Genomic DNA, 22,697 nt, shown 5'->3' on the forward strand with positions numbered 1-22,697 from the left:
AGGCTAAAACTTGGAAATGAATACTGATCGCAAGACTGGACTCGAAATATGTAGCACGTCGGGAAGCGCACGTAATATCTCCAAGACATGCTCACAGTGTGTGGATGAAACACTCGATCGGGAGCCCATATGAAAAGAGAGAGCATTTGAATCTTTCGTTGTTCAGTATTCTATTCCAAAACATCAAATCAGACAACTCATAACAGATGGAGAGGTATAGTTATGCATTATCCAGGTACCTTAGAAAGGTGCCATATGGCACTTGTAGCAACATTTTCAGCAAATCAATCTATATAATGCACTTTGTGTGCTGACGAGCCTGTGCCTGACTGAGGGCGTAGTATCGAATCCCAGGTAGGATTCAACCCAACAAAAATACTAGAATCGGTACTTTTCTGAGAACGTTTAATCCGAAAGATAACACCTGTTAGGTTTGCCTACATTCTGAATGGTATTGTGAATATAAATATTCCATAGATCATCCCCGCCGCCTACAAGTCAGAACTGACGGGTTATTAATATGCGTATATAGGTGTTAATGTTAAAGGTGAAGGACCAAGTTTTCTGGATGATCAACTTCTTTATTTTTCACAATGGCGACGTTTCGGTATGGATTCTCATACCGTTTTTTCAAGCTTGAAAACGGAATAAGAACCCATACCGAAACGTCGCCATTGTGAAAAATAAAGAAGTTGATCATTCAGAAAACTTGGTCCTCCACCTTTAGCTCCGCAACTTCTAAAATTCATCTAAAACAGGTGTTGCGAAGACGAATTTTATAATGATTGCAGAAATCAACTTTACGTCTATCGTTTATAAATTTTGTAAATGATTTTATCTGAATACAACTAAAGTATTGCAATGTGTGTTAATATTGTGTGCAGATGGGTGAATTAGTGCAAAAGTCCTTTTCGAGACGTGTATCATTTCCATGTACCAGAATATCTCTTGCTTAATTGATCTCGCTTTGCACTTGTTCAATGAGAGTGTGTTACGTGGTAGCTATATGACAACTGCATGCGTCATTCTTATTTGTCTGATCGGCAGTCATGTATTTGTCTTCAACTACCTGTAGTCAGCAGTTGTGTATCCAGTGATCCTCTATAAACACTTTATCATGAAAGCTGTGTGCTCGGGGATATTCCGGGAACTGTTCCTGTTCTCGGCAGTGGTATTGTCAGATGTTGCATTGTCCATATCCAGCGTGAAGGAATGCATAGAACAAAAGGCACAGAAGGAGAGTTTTGTTGTTATCAAGAACATTGGCATCAAAATGTGCCAAGCGAGATGTATTGACACTGGTGGTTGTTTGAGATTCGAATACGATATTGAGACTTTAACTTGTCGTCTTAGACTCGGTGATTCGAATGGAATGGAGGAGAAGGAAGGATTCAAAACTGACCTGAAGACACATTCAGACGTAAGTTAGAGGTATCTGTTAGTCCGTAATCCTATCAAAATGCAAGGTGATTATATGATTTTGTTTAGATTCAATATGTGGACCTGAGATAATTGTCTGCAATATATGTACATTAGACGAAAATGAATGTTTTCTGATTTGAAAGGAAATGGTAATGCTTATAACCGATTCGAAACACTACCCATACCAATGAATGTCCCCACGTGTCGACACTAGATATAAAAGCAAGACATGTTTACGTGCTGAATGTTCTGTAAAGAGTTCACAACGAATTCATGGGAGGGGACATCCATGGCCGCGCACAGTCATTGATGGTTCTTTCACGTCTGTCTGAAGGTAATCCCGGGTCCATGCAGTACCACGTCATGCAGTCTCGGTGCTAGATGTTTGGAGAGCCGATATGGAAAGCCTGTCTGTGTGAAAGGTAACTGCCTCTAACTGGTTCGCACGTGCTTGTCTTTATTACCATCTTACACATGCATCTGTAGATGTTTGGATACCTTATATATCCTACCATGTGATAGAACATGGCCTTTTTATCATTTATGATTTAATTTCTAGGGAACACACGGGTTTGGTCTGATCTAAAATTCCCGATGCAGGAATAGAACTTTATACATTGTAGAAAGAGTTCAAAATACGTGAGCTTTCTTCACCATTATTAAAAAGAGAATCCGTAATATATTTGTCTGTATCGGTAGCGAATATTGCCTAATCACAGATTCCATAAGCAAAACGATTCTTAAACAATGATGTGTCCTTCATTATTTTATGAAACTACAGGGGGAAGGACCTTTTCTCCGTTGAGATCCCAACAACAGAGAAGAGATAAGAAGAGCAGATACGGAGACAACTTACTTCATGAAGCCTGCAGAGAGGGTGACGTAAGTCAGGTGCGAGCAATCATGTCTAAGGGTCAAGTCGACATTGACAGCAGAGAGGGAGAGTTCGGGAGGACGCCAGTGATGTTGGCAGCACGAGGGGGACATAGAGTTATGTTTGAATTTCTAAGAGAAAAAGGTTGTAATATGTCCCTTCTTGATAATAAGGAGAACAACATTCTTCATATGGCCTGCTATGGAGGACATATTGCGATCGTGAAATTTGTTCTCTCGCTTGACATTGTGGACATCAACAGTAGAGAACATTATGGTAGGACGTGTGTGATGGTAGCAGCACACCGGGGGAGAATGGATGTTCTAAAATACCTTCTCAAAAGGGGAGGCGATGTGTCCCTGTTGGATAAAACCGGTGAGAACATTCTTCATATAGCCTGTAGAGGAGGACATGTGGAGATGGTGAAATATATCATCTCACGGGACTATGTGGACATAAATAGCAAAGGACGTGATGGTAGAACAGTCGGGATGGTCGCAGCACAGTTTGGATACAGAAACATATTTGACTTGTGTGCATGTGCAGGTTGTAACTTGTCTGCAGTTGATGCTGAAGGCAACAACATTCTTCATGTGGCCATACTTGGAGGACATCAGGGGATGGTGAAGCATGTACTCGCACAGAGACATGTGAATATCAATAGTAGAGGAATGAATGGGAAGACACCATTAATATTTGCAGCATTCGAGGGACATAAAGATGTGTTTTACTCAATACTGGATGAAGGAGGTGCTCCTTCATTTGTAGACAAGAATGGTGACAACATCCTACATTGGGCGTGTCGTGGAGGACACGCAGAGATGGTGAAATATATTATGTCACAGAACTTTACTGATATAAACAGCAGAGGACGTGACGGAAGGACACCAATCATGGTGGCAGCAGCTTATGGACGTAGACGGGCATTTGACTTGGTACTGAGTAAAGGAGGTGATGCTTCACTTGTGGACACAAACGGTGACAACATCGTACATTGGGTGTGCACTGGAGGACACGTAGAGATGGTGAAGTATATTATCGCACAGAACTTTACTGATATCAACAGCAAAGGAAAAAACGGAAAGACACCAATCATGGCGGCAGCAGCTCGGGGATATAGGGTGGTATTTGACTTGGTAATGAGTAAAGGAGGTGATGCTTCATGTGTGGACACAAATGGTGACAACATCCTACATTGGGTATGTCGTGGAGGCTACGCTGAGATGGTGAAGTATGTCCTCTCACAGAACTTTACTGATGTAAACAGCAGAGGGCATTACGGAAGGACACCAATCATGGTGGCAGCAGCTCAGGGACATAGACGGGTATTTGACTTGTTAATGAGTAATGGTGGTAATGTTTCACTTGTCGACACGAATGGTGATAACATCCTACATCTCGCCAGTTGGCAAGGACATGTGCTGATTTTGAAGCATATTCTTTCCAAAACTATTGTTGATGTTAATGCTAAAGACAAGCGTGGATGCACAGCAGCAATGCTAGTAAAGAAACGAAAATGCAAGGAAATGTACAATCTCCTTACACTGTTGGGGCAATAGGAGCATTGACTAGCCCATGTCACTTGAACATTGTGGAAAGTGATGATCTATAAATGATAAACATCCATCTTACGAAGATAAAATATTGAAAAGTGAAAACATCCTCTTTTGTAATAAATGGATTAAAGGTAAATTCCATTAGTGTTTATTTAACTGTACAAACCAAGAATCAGGCAGTAGCCAATATCATACAGCATTTTCTATGCCATCGGCATGATAAATATTCACTACACTCTCCCCATAGTCTGTCATCTAATCGATAACGAACTGACCATGTCGTCAGTTTTCGTGTTATTGTTAAAGGAGATGTCCATGCACCACTATTCCCAAACAGATCATACTGCATCTGACAAAATATCACAAATTGTAAGCGATAGGGGTACAGAGGATCCAAGGAGGCAAACAAATCGCTAGTACCAAACGCATCACCTCAACACGAAACGGAAAGTCCCATCCAACATCAACAATTATCATGTGATTAAAAAACTCCAAACATTCCAATGTCCCAAATACCATCTCGTGTTGTTCTACAAATCAACTAGATGTAAAGCCATATGTTCAGTCTGCAAAATAATGTTACTCTATGTTTAGAATGCCCCGATGAAAAGAACGCGGAGAACGTCACTGCTCCTGCGCCCTCTGTGCCTACACTGCATAGTAAGATCCCATTCCTCTGTTGCAAACAACTTTCCACACACCCATATAGCATGGAAATTGGCAGATAATCATTGACATAGGTAAAATCCACATCCATCTTCAAACAAATAACATTTTCCATATAAAATCTTTAAAACCAAACCATGTCCATTAGACAAAATCGGTATCAGAGATTACTTCAAATAACGCCACATGCACTTCACCGAAACCACCAACATGCACAAACAAACATACCCAAGCTCCAGTACAAACACAAATTAAAGCTGACATCGTTCTCATTTACACTGTTCAATTTTCAGCCTATGGATGGTATACAGCATGTATACCTCTCATTAACACAACAATGGTTCACTCCCAGGTTATAATCCCACCTGGTTATAAATAAGGAATGAATCGTTCCGGTTAAGTTAGCTAGTAGAGGAGGACATACACCACATAGAGTTGAAGGTGATTACGCCTAATCTAGAACAAATGGTATCCAAAATAATACAAACAAACAAGTAAACAACAAACACAAAAAAAACCCAATGAAAATGCAACTATAAATAACATAAACATATACCAAAAATAAACCAAGAAAACTTTTGAACATGGAGGCAATCAAGGTTCTGATGGCATTTTCCAGTATTGATTTGGGTATTCCAACACTCACCTCGCTTATTGCACTCAGTGGGAAGTTGATAAGGATCCGTAAGACATCGATCACTTTCCCATCCATGTAAAAATAGGCATCATAAGTAATGAAACCCAGAGTAATCATCAAGAACCAAACCTCTAGGACAAAAAGGCGACTGCATACATTTCCCAAACCTGTGTAAGCAGGTCAACCAAACTGACCCCCAAAATAGTGAAATTCTTTTCAATAACAGGGCAAACTGGGCAACTAACTTAACTAAAGAATCGATTTCTTTTACAATACCTGAAGTACAGAAGCCATTGGAACCTTGGTGGACCGAGGTAATTAAACAGACTAGGAAAGAGCACAATGGGTTGTTTGAAAGCTGGCATGATGTTCTCAATAACTGTAAGAAGGCAACAGTCCCGCAAGAGTTCTATTCAAATAAGATGGCATCTCCCCATAAAGTTCTAAAATCCCAATTAAACTTACAATTCAAATTCAAATGACCAAAGTGGAAAGGATTCTTTAACATGGAAACAGGCCATGGCCATACCAATACCAAATAGAGGAACTGATAGAGCAAAATCCTGCTGACCTATTTCCGTCCGCCCTAATCTATATAAGACTATGGAAGCAATGATCAAAAACCAGCTGTAACGAGCATGCTGATGTCTCCAACCGCTCTACACCCTGCTGCCTAAGGAAATTCAGTCACAATGTTGGCCCAATAAAGCCTTGCGTTGTCGTCTTGCTTTAAAGAGGGTCGACTATAAAAGCCATTCATAGTTTGCAATGGTAGCCTGAATCTCGTCCCTATAACACTGTTCGGTATATAGGATTACCTTTGACCCCGTGCAGTTGAGTACGTCCAGTAGGAGTTAACCTTGCCGAGACCATGACAACTCCAACCCCACTTCCAACCCCACCCCACCCCACGCCCCTCAGTATCTCCATCCCGTCAAATCGGTTATCTGTGGACACAGTTGCATCTGTGATTCACTTTCCATTCCGACGATAAATCCTCTACCGACAATTACAGGTCAAATTGAATCAGCTTTCATCTTTCATCATGTGTGGTGTCATTGACTTTGATTGCAGTGGTCATGATGTCTACTCCATCTCAATGGCGCCGGCCAGGTACGTGGATGAACTGCTTGACAAATATTAGATGAGCTTCGACCTGACAAATGACCCCAATTTGCATTTATGGGAATGCCCCCGGAACATTCCATTTGAAACAAGAGGGAAACAGGATGTTACCTATTGAAACGTTCAATTTCCTGTTGAGAATCGTGTCGTGATGGTGTTTTGCTGAATTAAATCGCTCTACGAGACACGTGTTAAACACTAGCGGTATTGATTTCACTCCGCAGTCAGCACGTGGTGCTCGTGCTTAATCGCCAATCTACCTGTAGCAACCATGTGTATTCGTCCGTATGACTTGCCCCGCCTGCTTGTCACAAACGCGTTCACTGCGCTGGCTCATCTAATACTTGTCAAGCAGTAGTGGTGGACGACATGTAAGTCGCCTACAGTGGAATCCGACTACCCTTAAATGTTGACGAATTGGATTTTCTTACATTGTGAACTTTAAAGTGTTTTGTCTGAGCATCTGCTTCGTTAAGCAATCCGTTATGTAACACAGTGTAAATCATGTGTCCATCATCTCGGCCCGGTGAACTTGAATATTCCATGGATTTGGACAGAAAACTGCTGCTGAGTTTAACCTAAAAATTCTAAAGATTTCTAACAGAATTCTAAAAGATTGTAAACGGCTTATAGTCTGACACCTTTCAGCAAATGTCAAAAACGTCAATACAACAATGCATATGTCTTTCCACGGAGAGAGTGACGGACGTGTACATTGACAAGCAGTAATAATATTAATGTCCATCGAAGTAACTGGGAGTAATGAACATTCTAAATTCATGTTTACGCCAATCGACTGTCAGAATCCAGAATATAACACCCAGACCGAAATGCATAGATCACCATGCAACATAAGTAATGGCAATACAATATATTTAATGCATAAAGCATGCAAGGTTCCTGTCTACATAACAATCCTTTGATTTGTTGGCGTGTCGAGGTTCGATCAACTATGAATGTGGCGAATGAATGAATGAGTCTGGTTTTCCTCTGCTTTAAGCAATATATCAGCAATAGCAGCAATATCGCGGCGGGATGCACCGGAAATGGGCTTCATACATTATACCCGTGAGGGGAATCAAATCCGGGACTTAAGAACGTGACGAAAGAACGCTTTAACAACTAGGCTATTCTACCGCCCCATGTATGCGGCAAGGTGAGACTGTAAATGGTATACATACATAGCAATATGTGGATGCCTCTCAAAGAAGTGAAATCGTATATAATTTTGATACATCACGTCCACATGGCAGTACTTTATTGTGTCAGTTTGGCGAGGTGAGATAAACGCTTTCCTAGTGTCATTTACCATAAAAGTGGTAATGAGTTTCTGACTTTTCAAACATAACCATAATCCTCAGGTCTGCATTTATCGTTTTAAACACAAAGGTCCATCCACTGTACCACCCAGAATATGAAGCGCGTCATGGGAAGTAAAAGCTGGAACAGTCTTTAAATCACGAATCACCCTCAGACGTATTGAAGCCAACAAATCTGATCTTGTCCTTTATCATAAAACCAATGGAACTATTTAGACCATTGCATATTCTGTTCCTTTTGACAGTAATAAGATTGTCAGGGTCCAGGAAAAACACAGCAAATATATAGAATTCACTCCTTCTGTTATCCCCAATACCAAGTGTCCGGACTCTACATTTTTCCAGGTTTTCCTCAAGGCGCGGCACACCCATATCTCTTGACTGAATCTATAACAGAGGTCTGCAGTGTTGGGGAATCAAGTTCTTTGTGGGTTTGGGTGGTCAGTCCTTCATGGGAGACGTACCATTCACTGTCTGTGAGCGGATGCGGATGATTTGATTGTGAGCTTGACTGTGTCAGGATCATCCGAAACCGCTTTGCTTCATCTTATACTGATCAGCAAAAGAAACGCAATTTTCACGCAATAAACGCGAATGTTTATGTCTTCTGCTCAGCAATGATAATGGTTCTATTCCCTCTAAACATGCAGTTTCAGTGATGTCTGTGGTTTGTTAGTGCCATAATACACTATACATACTCGAGCTTGTAGGTTTAGTGACGATCTAAAACCTGCACACGGTACCCACATGAAGTTGATACGCTGATATCATTTGCATTCAGTTGTTACGGTTAAGAATTTGCCGTGACAAACGATGTAAGAAACTCCCTGTGAACCAGCAAAACAGAACAAAGACAAGTCTAAAACATTCAGATTTTTGTATTAAGCAAGAGAGCAAGTTATACAAAGTCACAAGTCAATTTCACAATACTGATATATATATTGTTATGCAGAATGTAACACAGTGAACGGTCTGACGGCTACTGTGAAGATCAAACGTTGACGGATTTGTTGGCGATGATGTGTATACTCCAGAATGTGTCCCTCAAAACACGGCAAATAGAATTTATATATATATAGTCATTTCCCGAAAGTTCGAGCAAATACGACCATCGCCAATCACGTGGATCGCTTCCAGAACAGTTTCACGGAAGTAAACAAATAAAAAGGCAAGGGCAGATAATTTCCGGAAAACCTGCTGCTAAAATCCTAAAAATGCTGACCATCTATTATGCAAATAACAATTATTACATAGTTAAAAATTTATACAGAAAATACACACTCGTAACACAGTTTACACAAAAGAAAAGAAATTCAGACATTGCGCACATGCATGCTTCTAATTGAGCTCCAAGCTTCTGTCTCTAGTCTTAAATATCGCCAGTGATGAGGCGGCATGTTTAACATTACTGGTAAACACATATAAGATGATCCACGACCTGACAAATGACCCCAATTTGCATACTTGGGAACGCCCCACAGAACGATCCACTTGAAACAAGAGGGAGACAGGTTGTCTGATAAATATCGAGAGGTTCATTTTCCCCGTGCGTTTCACGCATGAATTGTTATAGCACACTCGATTTGGGAACAGATACAATCCCAACGAATTGAATCAACACAATATACTGAGCAAATATGTTTAGGACCACCGATCCATTTCACGAAGCAAATGACATTTTCCTTGGTTTTTTTAAAAACAAAATTGTTGAACATCTAATTAAAGTGCTTGTCAATGCCCCAATCATCTATTTGTCTTCGTCTTAACTAAAGGTTAGCGTGGAATATCAGTATCTTATGCCTGAAATTGCAGTCTTATCATTCGAAGGAATATGCGGTGTTGATTTCATGTCACGGTTAGCATGTATCGCACGTGCATAATCGTAAAGCTACCTGTAGCAGTCAAGTGTAAGTTGACACTTGCAAAGGGATGTAATCCGAATCCTCCATATTGATCTCTAAGGCTCTGTCTGTAGTCTTGCATGCGTCAGTACATGTACAGTTTATATGGCTTTAGTGCATGTATAATTATTGTACATCTCCAAGCCTGGAACACATCTAGCTGTGGGAAAGGCCATTCCGGGTCTGTTCATCATAGGCAAGATACCAAAACGAGAGCTTCATTAATTATTCCTTGTCACATGTACATTTTTCAAGACTAACACCGACTCTTGTCCTCTGGAGGGACTTCATTTAGGTGTATGAACATCGGAAATACTTCATGCGAGAACTGTACTTATATTTAAATCCAACAAATTACTTAGCGTTCGAATACTGGTCATAAATAGGTATTTCAAATAATATTTTTGTTCAGCTCTAGTACGTCCGAAACCAGAATGACTTTAAACAATATCTCAAACTAAAAATGGCGGAGAGTCCTGTCATGATTTAGGGATTGCAGTGTCTAGCCAGTTGTTGAAACTTGCACGTCACCTTGATGGAGTGGGGATAGGGGTGGGGATGCGGGTGGTGTAGATTAGTGATTACGTGATTGTCAAACCAGGGACTCAGGTTCGATTTCATATGGGTACGATGTGTGAAACCCATTTCTAGTGTGAACCCAGCCGTGATATTGTTGGAATAAGGCTAAATACAGTACTCGAAATATGTAACTTGTCGGAAAGCGAAAGCAGAATCTTAAAAATCTCAAAAACATGCGCACAAGGAAAGGATCTATTGGAGCCCATATGTAAACAGAGTGTATTTGAATTTTCATTATCCTATAAGTACTGAACACTTCATCTTATTTAATCCAATTCTGTTAGCTATGTTCAAACGTTTTAACGTTCAAACAGTGCTTGCGAGGGGACACCAGAAATGAGATTCTCACTGAGACCTCACGGGAAAAATAACAGAGGGAGAGCTACAGTTATGCTTTGGCCAGGTACCATAGAAACACCATTTGGTCTGTGTGGCGACGTTTTCAACATATCACTCTATATAATACACTTTGTGTGTTGGCGATTAGGTACCTGAATGAGGATTTGGGTTCGAGTCCCAGATAGGATTCAACCCAGCAAAACCACTAGAATCAGTGAGTGAGTGAGTTAATATTTAACATCACATCGGCAATATTGCAGTTATATTATGGCGAGAACATACGTGACCACCAGAATCAGTACTTTACTGAGTGAGTGTAATAAAAAAGATAACACGTGTTACATTTGACCAATTTCTGAATGGCATTGTGAATAAATAATCTATCCCACAGTCCACAGATCTGCACTGATGGGTTCGAACCCCACATCCGACACAGTTTGACTATTTTGATAAATATTAATATGCACTCCCTAAGTAAGCGTTAGTGCTACCAGCTGTTGTTCTGTGGCACAGAGGCCTGCATACTTTTATATTATTACTAAGTAACTAAAAAGGAAAAGAAATGTGTCCGACTGAAATGTAACAGTGGCAAACAAATATGTTCAAATATCAAGGGCACTATGAACGTTTACAAAGGATAGTGATACAACGATTGCAGAATTCATCGGTGTTAAATAGCCCCAGGTCACCAATACCACCATTGCCAAATTCTATTTTTACAAAATTCAAGTAAAACGTAAAACTTAAACTTTTTTACTTGAACTTTTTATCCAAGTATTGTAATTTATGTTAAAATTTGTGAAAGTGGGTGGAACAGTAGAAAAGTCTTTCTCGAGGATGCTGAGACGTATATGTTTTCCCTTTTCCAGAAAGTACATTGTTTATTGATTTCGCTTTGTACTATGCTAAGTGGTCTCTCCATTACAACTGCTGTTTGACCATCAGTGTATTTGTCTTCAACTGCCTGTAGTCGGCAGTTGTGTATCCAGAGAGCCCCTGTGAACAGTTGATCATGAAAGCTGTGTTCTCGAGGATATTCAGGGAACTGTTCCTATTCTCGGCAGTGGTGTTATCAGATGTTGCATTGTCCATATCCCGCATTAACGAATGCATAGAACAAAAGGCACAGAAGGAGAGTTCTGTTGTTTATATCAAGAACATTGGCATCAAAATGTGCCAAGCGAGATGTATTGAAACTGGTGGTTGCTTGAGATTCGAACTCGATATTGAAACTTTAACTTGTCGTCTTAGACTCGGTGATTCGAATGGGATGAAGAAGGGAGGATTGAAAGCTGACATGAAGACACATTCAGACGTAAGTTAGAGGTATCTGTTAGTATGTAATCCTATCAAAATGACTAGGTGATTGTATGATTTTGTTTGAATTCCAATTATGAGTTTTGTTAAAGGTTAGATGCAACGTAAAATAGACATAATTAAAACACAATTATCATTTATTTATAACATATAATATACATTGCCGATTGTTAAAAAATAAACTAATAACAAAATGATCAGCATCAGCAATATTATATACTTGGGCTTGCTACTCTTGAAACAAAGTAGCCGGGATACATACATGGACGCGCACAGTCATTCATGGTTCTTTCACATCTGTCTAAGGTAATCTCGGGTCCATGCAGTACCACGTCATGCAGTCTCGGTGCTAGATGTTTGGAGAGCCGGTATGGAAAGTCTGTCTGTGTGAAAGGTAACTGGCTTCTGAACAACTTCAGATTTGTTAAGTATATGCTTGTCTATTTTACCATCTTACAAACTCATTTATAGCAGTATGGATTTTGTACATCATGGTCATATGATAGGACTGGGCCATGTCATGATTTAATTTTTTGGAAACACAGATTTTGGTCTAGAATATGATCTCACGAGAAATATTCCCAATCAACGAATAGAAGTTTATACATTGCAGAGGGGGTTTAAAATAGGTGAACTTTCTTCACCATTTTTCTTGATGATACTGATGATTTGTTTGCAATTGTTTCGTCATTTCAGTATCTATTCAAGCATATTTAAACGTACATACGGAATAGTCAGTATCGATCCTCAATAATGCCTAACCACAGATAACATAAGCAAAATGATGCTTAAACAGGTTGTACCCTCCCGTATTTCATGAAACTACAGATGAAAGGACGTTTTATCCCTCCCAATCCCAAGAACAGAGAAGAGATAAGAAGAGCGGATATTCAGACAACTTACTTCATGAAGCCTGCAGAGAGGGTGACATAACTCGGGTGCAAACAATCATGTCTAAGGGTCAAGTCGACATCGACAGCAGAGAGGGAACGTACGGAAGGACGCCAGTGATGTTGGCAGCACAAGGGGGACATAAAATCTTGTTTGAGTTTCTAAGAGAAAAAGGTTGTAATATGTCACTTCTTGATAATATGGAGAACAACATTCTTCATATGGCCTGCTATGGAGGACATATTGCGATTGTGAAGTTTGTTCTCTCGCTTGACATTGTGGACATCAACAGTAGAGAACATTATGGTAGGACGTGTGTGATGATAGCAGCATACCGGGGGAGAATGGATGTTCTAAAATACCTTGTCAAACAGGGAGGCGATGTGTCCCTGTTAGATAAAACCGGTGACAACATTCTTCATATAGCCTGTAGAGGAGGACATGTGGTGATGGTGAAATATATCATCTCACAGGATATTGTGGACATAAATAGCAAAGGACGTGGTGCTAGATCAGTCGGAATGGTCGCAGCACAGGTTGGATACAGAAGCATTTTTGACTTATGTGCATGTGCAGGTTGTAATTTGACGGCAGTTGATGCTAAAGGCAACAACATTCTTCATGTGGCCATACTTGGAGGACATACCAGGATGGTGAAGCACGTACTCGCACAGAGACATGTAAATATCAATAGTAGAGGAATGAATGGGAAGACACCATTAATATTTGCAGCATTCAAGGGACATAAAGATGTGTTTGACTCCATTCTGGATGAAGGAGGTGATCCTTCACTTGTGGATAAGAAAGGTGACAACATCCTACATTGGGTCTGTCGTGGAGGACACGTAGAGATGGTGAAGTATGTGATCTCACAGAACTTTACTGATATCAACAGCAGAGGACATTACGGAATGACACCAATCATGGTGGTAGCATTCAAGGGAAACAGACGGGTATTTGACTTGGTACTGAGTAAAGGAGCTGATACTTCACTTGTGGACAATAATTGTGACAATATCCTTCATTGGGTGTGTCGTGGAGGCCAGGTAGAGATGGTGAAGTATGTCATCTCACAGAACTTTACTGATATCAACAGCAGAGGACACTACGGAATGACACCAATCATGGTGGCAGCAGTTCAGGGACATAGACAGGTATATGACTTGGTAATGAGTAAAGGAGGTGATGCTTCACTTGTGGACACATATGGTGACAATATCTTACATTGGGTGTGTCGTGGAGGACACGTTGAGATGGTGAAGTATATCATCTCACAGAACTTTACTGATATCAACAGCAAAGGAGAATACGGAAGGACTCCAATGATGGTGGCAGCAGTTAAGGGACATAGACGGGTATTGGACTTGGTAATGAGTAAAGGAGGTGATGCTTCACTTGTGGACACACATGGTGACAACATCCTACATCTCGCAAGTGGGCAAGGACATGTGACGATGGTTAAACATATTCTTTCCAACACTAGTGTTAATGTTAACGCTAAAAACAAGCATGGAAATACAGCAGCAATGATAGTAAAGAAGGGAAAACGCAAGGAAATGTGTGATCTCCTTACACTCTTGGGCAAATGGAAACATTAACTGGCCGATGTCATTTAGACAATGTGAAAAGATATAGTCTATCAATGATAAACATACATCATACTGAGATATATTTTTTTCTCCAAAGTGAAAACATCCTTCTTTGTAATAAACGGATTAAGAAAGATTCCATCAGGGAACACCATACTTCCATCTTTAAAGAAGTAACATTCACTCGACCCAATCGGTGTCAGAGATAAAACCACCAACATGCAGATGTAACCATACCCCATTTCCCTAAATTCCACAACACTTATTAATACTAAGTACTTGAGAAAGTTTCAATACTGATGGACACGAATAATAATGTGGCTTAATATACATTATTTTATAGTTATGTTAAAATGGTCAGTTTAATATTTACTTTACTGTAAACTGAAGTTCATCTCAAATATTATCTTTACACGTTGAACATTTTCGATTTACAAGATCTATGTTTTCATACCTATACCAGTTTCATCGCTAAATTATGGGAACTGAGTCTGAATTTAGATGAGCACTTTCTATAACAATGTGGAATAGACAAAATATATTACTGACGCGTACATTGGTTAGTGTAATACATGTGTTTATAACAACATTGATCCTTTGTTTATAACTGTTATATAATCTAATGGTAATTCCTGATACAAGCTTCCCTCTAATGTGGAATTTTACTAATTCATGCCATAATTTACACCTGTCTACTGAATCAAAAGCGCGTTTAAAATCGACAAATGCAAAATGCAACCGGTCTTTTTGGCTATTCAGGGTACGACTAATTATTACAGCATGGAGCGCAAATAAGCATCAGCTGAGATAAGGACGGAAACCAAACTGAGCGTCAGAAATAGAGTTATGCTCCTCGGCCCCATTGAGGAGTGTCTGATTAAGTACCCTTGTCAACAACTTTCCGAAACAGCTACAGCTTTTCCCCCTATAATTACAAGGAGCTCTTGCATCACCTTTCTTGAAAAGTGGAATAATTGCACCTGAGGCCCCTGCGGATAAACACAAGTAATATTCTGTGTACAATAGACAGTAAATAACATTTAAAATCAATGAAATATGCATTTATAATGCAATCATGTCAATGAGATTCATTCCGTTTCAAAGCGTTTGTCGCTTGGTTTTTTTTTCAATCATTGTTATTTATCAAGTTCTGGTAACACATGTGAGTCATCCAGGTTAGAGTCAGCAGTCGAGATATTTCCATCACCACCTGCATGGATTTCCGAAAGGGGGATGTCAATCTTTGTCTTCTTCTGTTTCAAAAACTTTGCACGAAATTGTTTCGGGTTAATAACTTCTCCAGATTACAGCCTTCAGATTTTAGACAAACTGTCTTTCATATTTCTTATCTAATGTTTTAGCTATCTTCTTCCACATAAATAATTTAGCGCTACGAGTAAATTTATCAAGTGAACAAACATGGTTCATACAGCATGTTTTCATAGTCATCAAACCATGAGGGCCACCATGTTCACAATTATTAATGCCTTTGAAAGAAGTATCAATGCTGTGCAAAGCAGCTGGACAAAGGATTGTGAATGGAAGATCCCCAAAAAGCATGGCATTTCACTTGTAATTGTTAACGACATTTGTCCCCAGTGGACTATCTGATTGTGATCCAACCATTATGGAAATGTCTCCGTCATTTATAATCAGCAATGTCACCACGTTTTTGGACCACACCAATTTTTTGAAGAGACAAATCCTGAGAAGAATAGGTGCCAGTTGCAGGGTGTAGATAGGTACTTGAATCATCATTAGATATGGCTTATGTATTTTGCCGTTAGTATTAGTGTTAGTACTGCCGCACAGTGGGTTGTGGCCATTCAAATCACTCATGGTAATACAGGGTTTAGAGAGTTGTTGGTAGAGATTTTGAAGATCGGTTTGTACAATAGTTAAAGACGGCCGGAATATAGAGAGCATAATGTAAAAAGTAACTCGCTCTGCAACGGCTTGGATAATATTCTGCCGAACAAGGATTGATGATCCTCCAGTGGTTCTCAAACCCGCAGGAGAAAATCGGTGAGACGGAATTCAGATTTGTTTGTCTGTTTTAGACTGTTTGTCTATTTCCTGCAGGCAGAATACTGCTGGTGGAAAGTCCTGTATATTAATAAATGTAATCCATTAAAATTAGTCTTGAGTCCTCTATAATTCCACTGTATGATTTTATTGGAATAACCTATCTTTTGGTAGGAAATGATTGGCGATCTACCCGCACATTTTCGTGGGCGATAAACTATGTGCCTTTGGACGAACACTTTGGGAAACTTCCAAAAACACTGCAAACAAAGTGTTGTTGGAATAACGATGGTTCTGAGGGAACTACCACGTCATTCATTTTAAGAACAGCTTTTCTTTTTGAAAATAATAACCCTTTAATAAAGGGTCAAGTGATACGTGGCACATGTAAATAAAGGTTTCTCAGAAATAATAGAACTAAGCCTGTCATCATAATGGTTAATGTGTTGACAAACGTGACAGCACTAGCAACATCAGTATAGACCAACCAATAGGATACATTATCTTCACCCTTCTGGCAAACACCTGGTGTTATCACTACTCCTAAGTAAAACTTTCTTATTTTGACTTTTCACCACATGGAATCTATTTAGTCGCGAGTGTTATCGTACAAAATACACAAAGAAAAAGAAACAGACATGACATTGATATACATACTATGCAATGGTTTAACAATACTTTTTATCGTTGGTATGTGCCCTTTGTGGTTAGAAATAGTAATCTTAGTTTCCTTTGTGTATTGAGGTCTTATTTAATACACATTCAGCCCTCCGTGGCAACTCGATATGAGCAGTTAAACAATATTAATGACAAACAATCAAGCAACTGGGAGTAATGAAAATTCTAAATCAATGCTGGATGGTGTACATACCTAAAGTTAACATATCAGTGGTGTGATTTGTCAGTGTGATAAAGTGAGACAGATGTATGGACGGTGTAGATACCTCCAGTCAACATATCAGTGGTGTGATTTGTTAGTGTGATAAAGTGAGACAGATGTATGGATGGTGTGCAATATTCATACCTCCCATGGACATTGCAATACTTTGATTTGTTAGTGTGGTAAAGTGAGACAGATGTATGGATGGTGTATAATATTCATACCTCCAGTCAACATATCAGTGGTGTGATTTGTTGGTGTGGTAAAGTGAGACAGTTGTATGGATGGTGTGCAATATTCATACCTCCCATGGACATTGCAATGGTTTGATTTGTTAGTGTGGTAAAGTGAGACAGATGTATGGATGCTGTACAATATTCATACCTCCCATGGACATTGCAGTGCTTTGATTTGTTAGTGTGGTAAAGTGAGACAGACGTATTGATGGTGTGCAATATTCATACCTCCAATCACAATTGAAATCGTTTGATTTGTTAGTGTTTGAAAGGCCAATTGATGTATGGATAGTGTGCAATATTTATCCTTATCACCAGCTCTGAACTGGTTTCATTTCTTACTGTGGTGAAGTAAGTTTGATATATGCGTTATGTCCAAACATGGATTAGAATGACCTTGCAACACGAAACACTTATCAGACAGACGACCATTTCTTCACTGGCGCAAAACCCCGTACACGGGTCGCGATGACAGTACAAGTGACGTCATGTTATGACGTCATATACGATAACAACATTTCCACGTGGCTATCCACGTGTAGCTAGTGCTGTTACACACACCTCCTCTCGTAGTATGATGTATAATCTTCTACGGAACAATAAACTGATAAGAGGTGAAAAGCTAAACTTGTTTAACACAGTGTATTAGAAATACAACGTCTCGAATACCATTCCAATTAAGATATTATTAAAAATGATTCTACTTAAATTGTTCTCAATTCCTCCAGTGTCATTTGGTTCGCAGGTTCTTACATACTACAACAATAAGTCCATGGTCATACCACAAAATAACTTTATAACATGAAAAATAATTTAGAAAACGTTACTGCACTTTGAGCATTTTTAAGAGTTTATAAACCTAGTCTTTCTGAGATGAGATGAACGTCTCAGGTTCGAATCTGTAGAACCAAAACGTTCAAACTGTACCTCTGGGTTGCCGCTTTGCTCCTGTCGAAATAGGTACGTCAAACCCGTTTGCTCGTAAGGTAACACAGTTCCCCTATAAGAACTCTCACCAGTGTGACCATTATAGGCTTCTCGGTCTCTCGGTTGATCTATGTGACGGTTATGCATCCGATCATGAACCATCACGTCATAATGTCTGTCTGTGCGTAAACTTTACCTTACGTCCAGTTGTCAGAACCGGTGTAATCACGTACCCCACACATTACTGTCAACACCCAACTGTCGTTCTGAACAGTGCCTCGAACAAACTGTATACTAGATATCAGGAGGTCCATTGTCTGAGACTATGTCGAGGTACGCCACACGGACAGAACTCTTTCCTCAGAATTCTGATTGTCACATCTGCTGATGTTGACGCGTGCATAATGACGATTTCTACCCTCTTTGGGTGTGCTTCGACCACAATTAGAAACATGGAGTTCTGGAATGGTCCGGCAAATTCTAAATGAACTCTGTGCCAGGCTCTTGACGGCCATGTCCACAACTGAACAGAAGATGTACGAGGCACAGGCTGAACTTATTGGCACGAATAACAAGCTTTGGCTAATTGTTCAATGTTATCATCGAGCTGAGGACACAAAACGAGTTGAGGCAACCAACTTCATTTTGACAATACCAAACTACCAAATTCATGTAGCACTCCCTCAGTTTCGTGTGTCCTATCACTCGCATTCCCCATAGTATACAACACTGTTGCACTGTAAGTTCACAACGCTTATTGTAGAACGGCCTCAAAACAGTGTTATCAGCAGAATTGATACACAGCGTAATTGCACCTGTGACATAACGGGATCCCTTCTAGTCTCCCTGCTAATCATCGATGTTGTAACAGGTAAATTCTCAAAACTGAACATGGAATAAGTTAACTGTGCCGTGAACACTGTCATTCGAAAGGAAGTCTTGAAAGTCCATCAGCGTTAGCATTGTGTTCGGATATTCAGAATGTAAATGTCATAGTCGTGAGGAAAATAAGTCTTGTAGACTTTGGGCTAATCAACATTAAGAGTCATAGTCGACTTGAAATCACGGCAAATACCTATTGTCAAATCTGGTTTGGCGACAGGAAAGATGAGCGTGGCCCACTCAGTGTGTGACACTTTCACTATGTTGTAACTATGGTTAAATCATGGTCATTTTAGGGACGCTTCGCTATATTCATGTTCCTCTTTTGTGTTTAAGGTTCGTACGTAGGTGCCGATTGATCTCTGTCATTTTTGTCACACGAGTCCCGGCTGCAAGACAGAGCGTCCGACGCTTGTCCACGATGTATCGTGATATCCTTAATAATCAAAGTGTTTTCTGTAAGAAGATAGTGTTTGTTCCACTCGGACACCACATAAAGTGGCGACGAGGAGAAAAAACTGAAACTGGCATTGCGTGTCAAGGCTGCATTCAGGTGCAAACTTACTTTTCATTGAGTGACCACAAGGTACGGATGTGAGACAAAACGGTGACTCAGAGTCAAGGTAATCAGTTTGGAAAATTTGAGTTCGACCCAGACACTGACAACTGAGGCGTTCACAGTGATAGGCTTTCCCATTGCTCTGTAGCTAGAGGGATAACAAATGAAGATAAGAAGAGGGCAAACCTTTTGAGCGGAATGGGCAAGAAATCGTATTCACTATTACGGAATTTGTGTGCACCGCAGATGCCAGTTTTAGACATGATGAGAGCGCATCAGCATCCACAGCCTTCGGTTATAGCTGGAAGCTTGAAATTCAATAAACGAGACAGACAGGAAGGAGAAACAGTGGCAGCATATGTGTCAGAGTTACCACGACTGGCACTGACGTGTGATTTTGGTGATAACTTGGACACAGGGGCTTGTATCGCTTTGAAACGGCGTTCGAAAGACATATAGATGTATAGACCCTACCCTAGTACTATATAAAAGGAAAGGGATGTAACGAAGAAACCACCCCCTCCTCGATCAAAGTTACATGTTAGCGCGTAAAATATTTTTAAGGCCCCATCGAGGCCAACGGGTCGAAAGCCAGATGATTTCCCTACAAAATGAGCTATAAATGGTCACAATCGGATCATTATTTCAAAGGTTATACGCTACGAATCATCGGAAACAGCTACCTCCGCAATTTCACGCCAAAATCATGGATCACCAAATACGGCGAAAACTCACCTTTTAAATTCGTTTATTAATTCCAGACACGTTGGCAGCACCAGCACTGGGCTGCATTCGATCGACCGCGGTATTCCGCGGATCGGAAAACTTATTGCAGCATCTACATGCCATTGTTTCGACAGTAAGCAAGCATTTTCACCAAAATACCCGAGAATCCTACTCACATGTCCGCCATAAGCGACCTTGACATTCAAGTGAACTGAGCAGATCCGCACAAACAGACTCGGGCCATCCGACTGGTTGGAAACAAAATATACAGTGGAAATGGCCAATCGGATGGCCCGAGTCTGTTTGTGCGGATCTGCTCAGTTCACTTGAATGTCAAGGTCGCTTATGGCGGACATGTGAGTAGGAGTCTCGGGTATTTTGGTGAAAATGCTTGCTTACTGTCGAAAAAATGGCATGTAGATGTTGCAATAAGTTTTCCGACATAAACGCTAACAGTTCATGAAGTCCAGGAGTTGTGAAAGTTACTAGTACACCACCATAACACTGAAGATCCAAGATACACTCTGCACCTGTACACTGACCCATCTTTCAGAAACAATAAAATCCCTGAACAGAGGATCCACAGTTACCAAAACAGTTAACTAGGTTTCTTCAGACATAATTACTAATGGACATAAGGTGCAAAGGATATCTCCAAAATTCAAAGCATTTTGTCAAAATAAATTACATATGTAAATAAAATTACATATGTACATCATTGCTTCTTAAACAATGACGCTAGTAATCTTTGTTTTGTTATATCGGATACCATATCCCTAGAGGACATAACACGAAATCTGATCTATTTCCTTTTCTGGAATACTTACTAATGTCATCAAAACATATTAAAGTTGTTTGAAAAAGTGGTAAAAGTCATAACAAAACTTTAGGAAAACGCCCTAAAGCATTCACATCCTGCAAACCAGTGTGCAATTTAAAATGAAGCTAATTTTCCAAATAACCATTCATCAACACACCTTGAACAATTTGTCCATCTTGACATGTCTGTAGTCTTGTCTAAGTATCCCTGATTCTGCTTTCAAACCACATGAATCGAATATGTCACTCAGTTAGGTATACTTATAATTGACTATATTACTATTTATTTTATTACCTTTCTACGTTTACTAAAGGATGCAAGATTCTTAAAAGATATCTTGCTATCATTTCTATTGAAGTAATTAAAATGACAGTTATACTGACTGTATTATTCCTAAAGTGTACCAATGTACCACTCCTACATGAAAAAAATATATTGTAACAAAAATTAGAAACAAATAATATTCTCTTAGTTAAGAAATACAATTTGGTTTAATTCCCTCCAATATTCCAGAAAGTCACTAGACTATTCTTCTTGCAAAGTTTTCGTCTCGATCCACATCTCTTTATGGAAATTCCGAGATATTTAAGGCATGGTTTTATAGACACTCATTTGAAATGCTTTTCATATTTTGGATATTGCGTGATAAACATCTGCTTACACTGTTCCTTTGAATAAAAACATATTACTCTTCAAATATTTTGCGCTATTAACAGATAGTGTACTGCACAGTAGCCCTTCAGATTGTGCTTTTGAAATTTGAAAACATCATAAAATGTGTGACAAATTTAAGAATATCTAAGGTCGAAGGCAACCATATTATCACATAATTTTTAATGTAACAAGTTTTGCCATGTTGGTCGTCCCTAACCGAAATCAGATCGCTATCAGATTTGTTTACATTGTGTCACGGCCTTCTCGCCCGTCTCGTTTCAGCTTTATTGTCTAACCAAACCAATGCCCAGTATTGACTAAAACGATAAGCAAAAACAATTTTGTAGCTACAAAAAATATCCGTGTTTATGACACTTGCGAATCCTTAAACTGCTGGCTGTTGTCATCTAATTGGTAATGGTTTTGCATATGTACGAAAGTGTGGAAATTCATGCAATTTCTCAACTTCGAGCAGACGTAGGTTTCCAGAACGACGGTGCCGACAATTAACTGATCGTGAGGCCTATCGCATTCCTTGATCAATCTCAGTTTTTTTTTGTCACCCAAAAGGTTTGTTGAAGGTACTCATCAAATCGCAGCAATGTATAATAGATATTGCGAGTGTGAATGGCATAATTCGAAGCTCATCGCTTCGGAGGCTTCCTTTGACCCCGGAAATAAGTCTGACAAATCCACAATGCGCGCCCGGCCTGCTGATTGGCCGAAATCGACGCATGCACCAGCTTTGATTGACAGACTGGATCGGTCTATTG

At 39.8% G+C, this 22,697-nt stretch overlaps 2 protein-coding genes across 2 annotated transcripts; both read left to right on the top strand.

Moving 5' to 3' along the window:
- The first annotated feature begins 2,325 nt into the window (after window positions 1-2,325).
- On the top strand, window positions 2,326-3,855 carry LOC137278853 (ankyrin repeat domain-containing protein 50-like). Its single transcript, XM_067811359.1, has one exon. It carries the CDS (start codon window positions 2,326-2,328, stop codon window positions 3,853-3,855), a length of 1,530 nt encoding a protein of 509 aa, XP_067667460.1.
- An 8,830-nt stretch (window positions 3,856-12,685) lies between these two features.
- On the top strand, window positions 12,686-14,224 carry LOC137278854 (ankyrin repeat domain-containing protein 50-like). The gene has a single exon (XM_067811361.1). It carries the CDS (start codon window positions 12,686-12,688, stop codon window positions 14,222-14,224), a length of 1,539 nt encoding a protein of 512 aa, XP_067667462.1.
- The last annotated feature ends 8,473 nt before the right edge of the window (window positions 14,225-22,697 follow it).

Source organism: Haliotis asinina, chromosome 3 (assembly GCF_037392515.1).
Source record: "Haliotis asinina isolate JCU_RB_2024 chromosome 3, JCU_Hal_asi_v2, whole genome shotgun sequence".
In the NCBI taxonomy this organism is placed as follows: domain Eukaryota; kingdom Metazoa; phylum Mollusca; class Gastropoda; order Lepetellida; family Haliotidae; genus Haliotis; species Haliotis asinina.

Bases quoted from the DNA above. Each gene is read 5' to 3' on its own strand.
- LOC137278853 (XM_067811359.1), top strand. From the start codon at position 2,326: ATGTCTAAGGGTCAAGTCGACATTGACAGCAGAGAGGGAGAGTTCGGG.
- LOC137278854 (XM_067811361.1), top strand. From the start codon at position 12,686: ATGTCTAAGGGTCAAGTCGACATCGACAGCAGAGAGGGAACGTACGGA.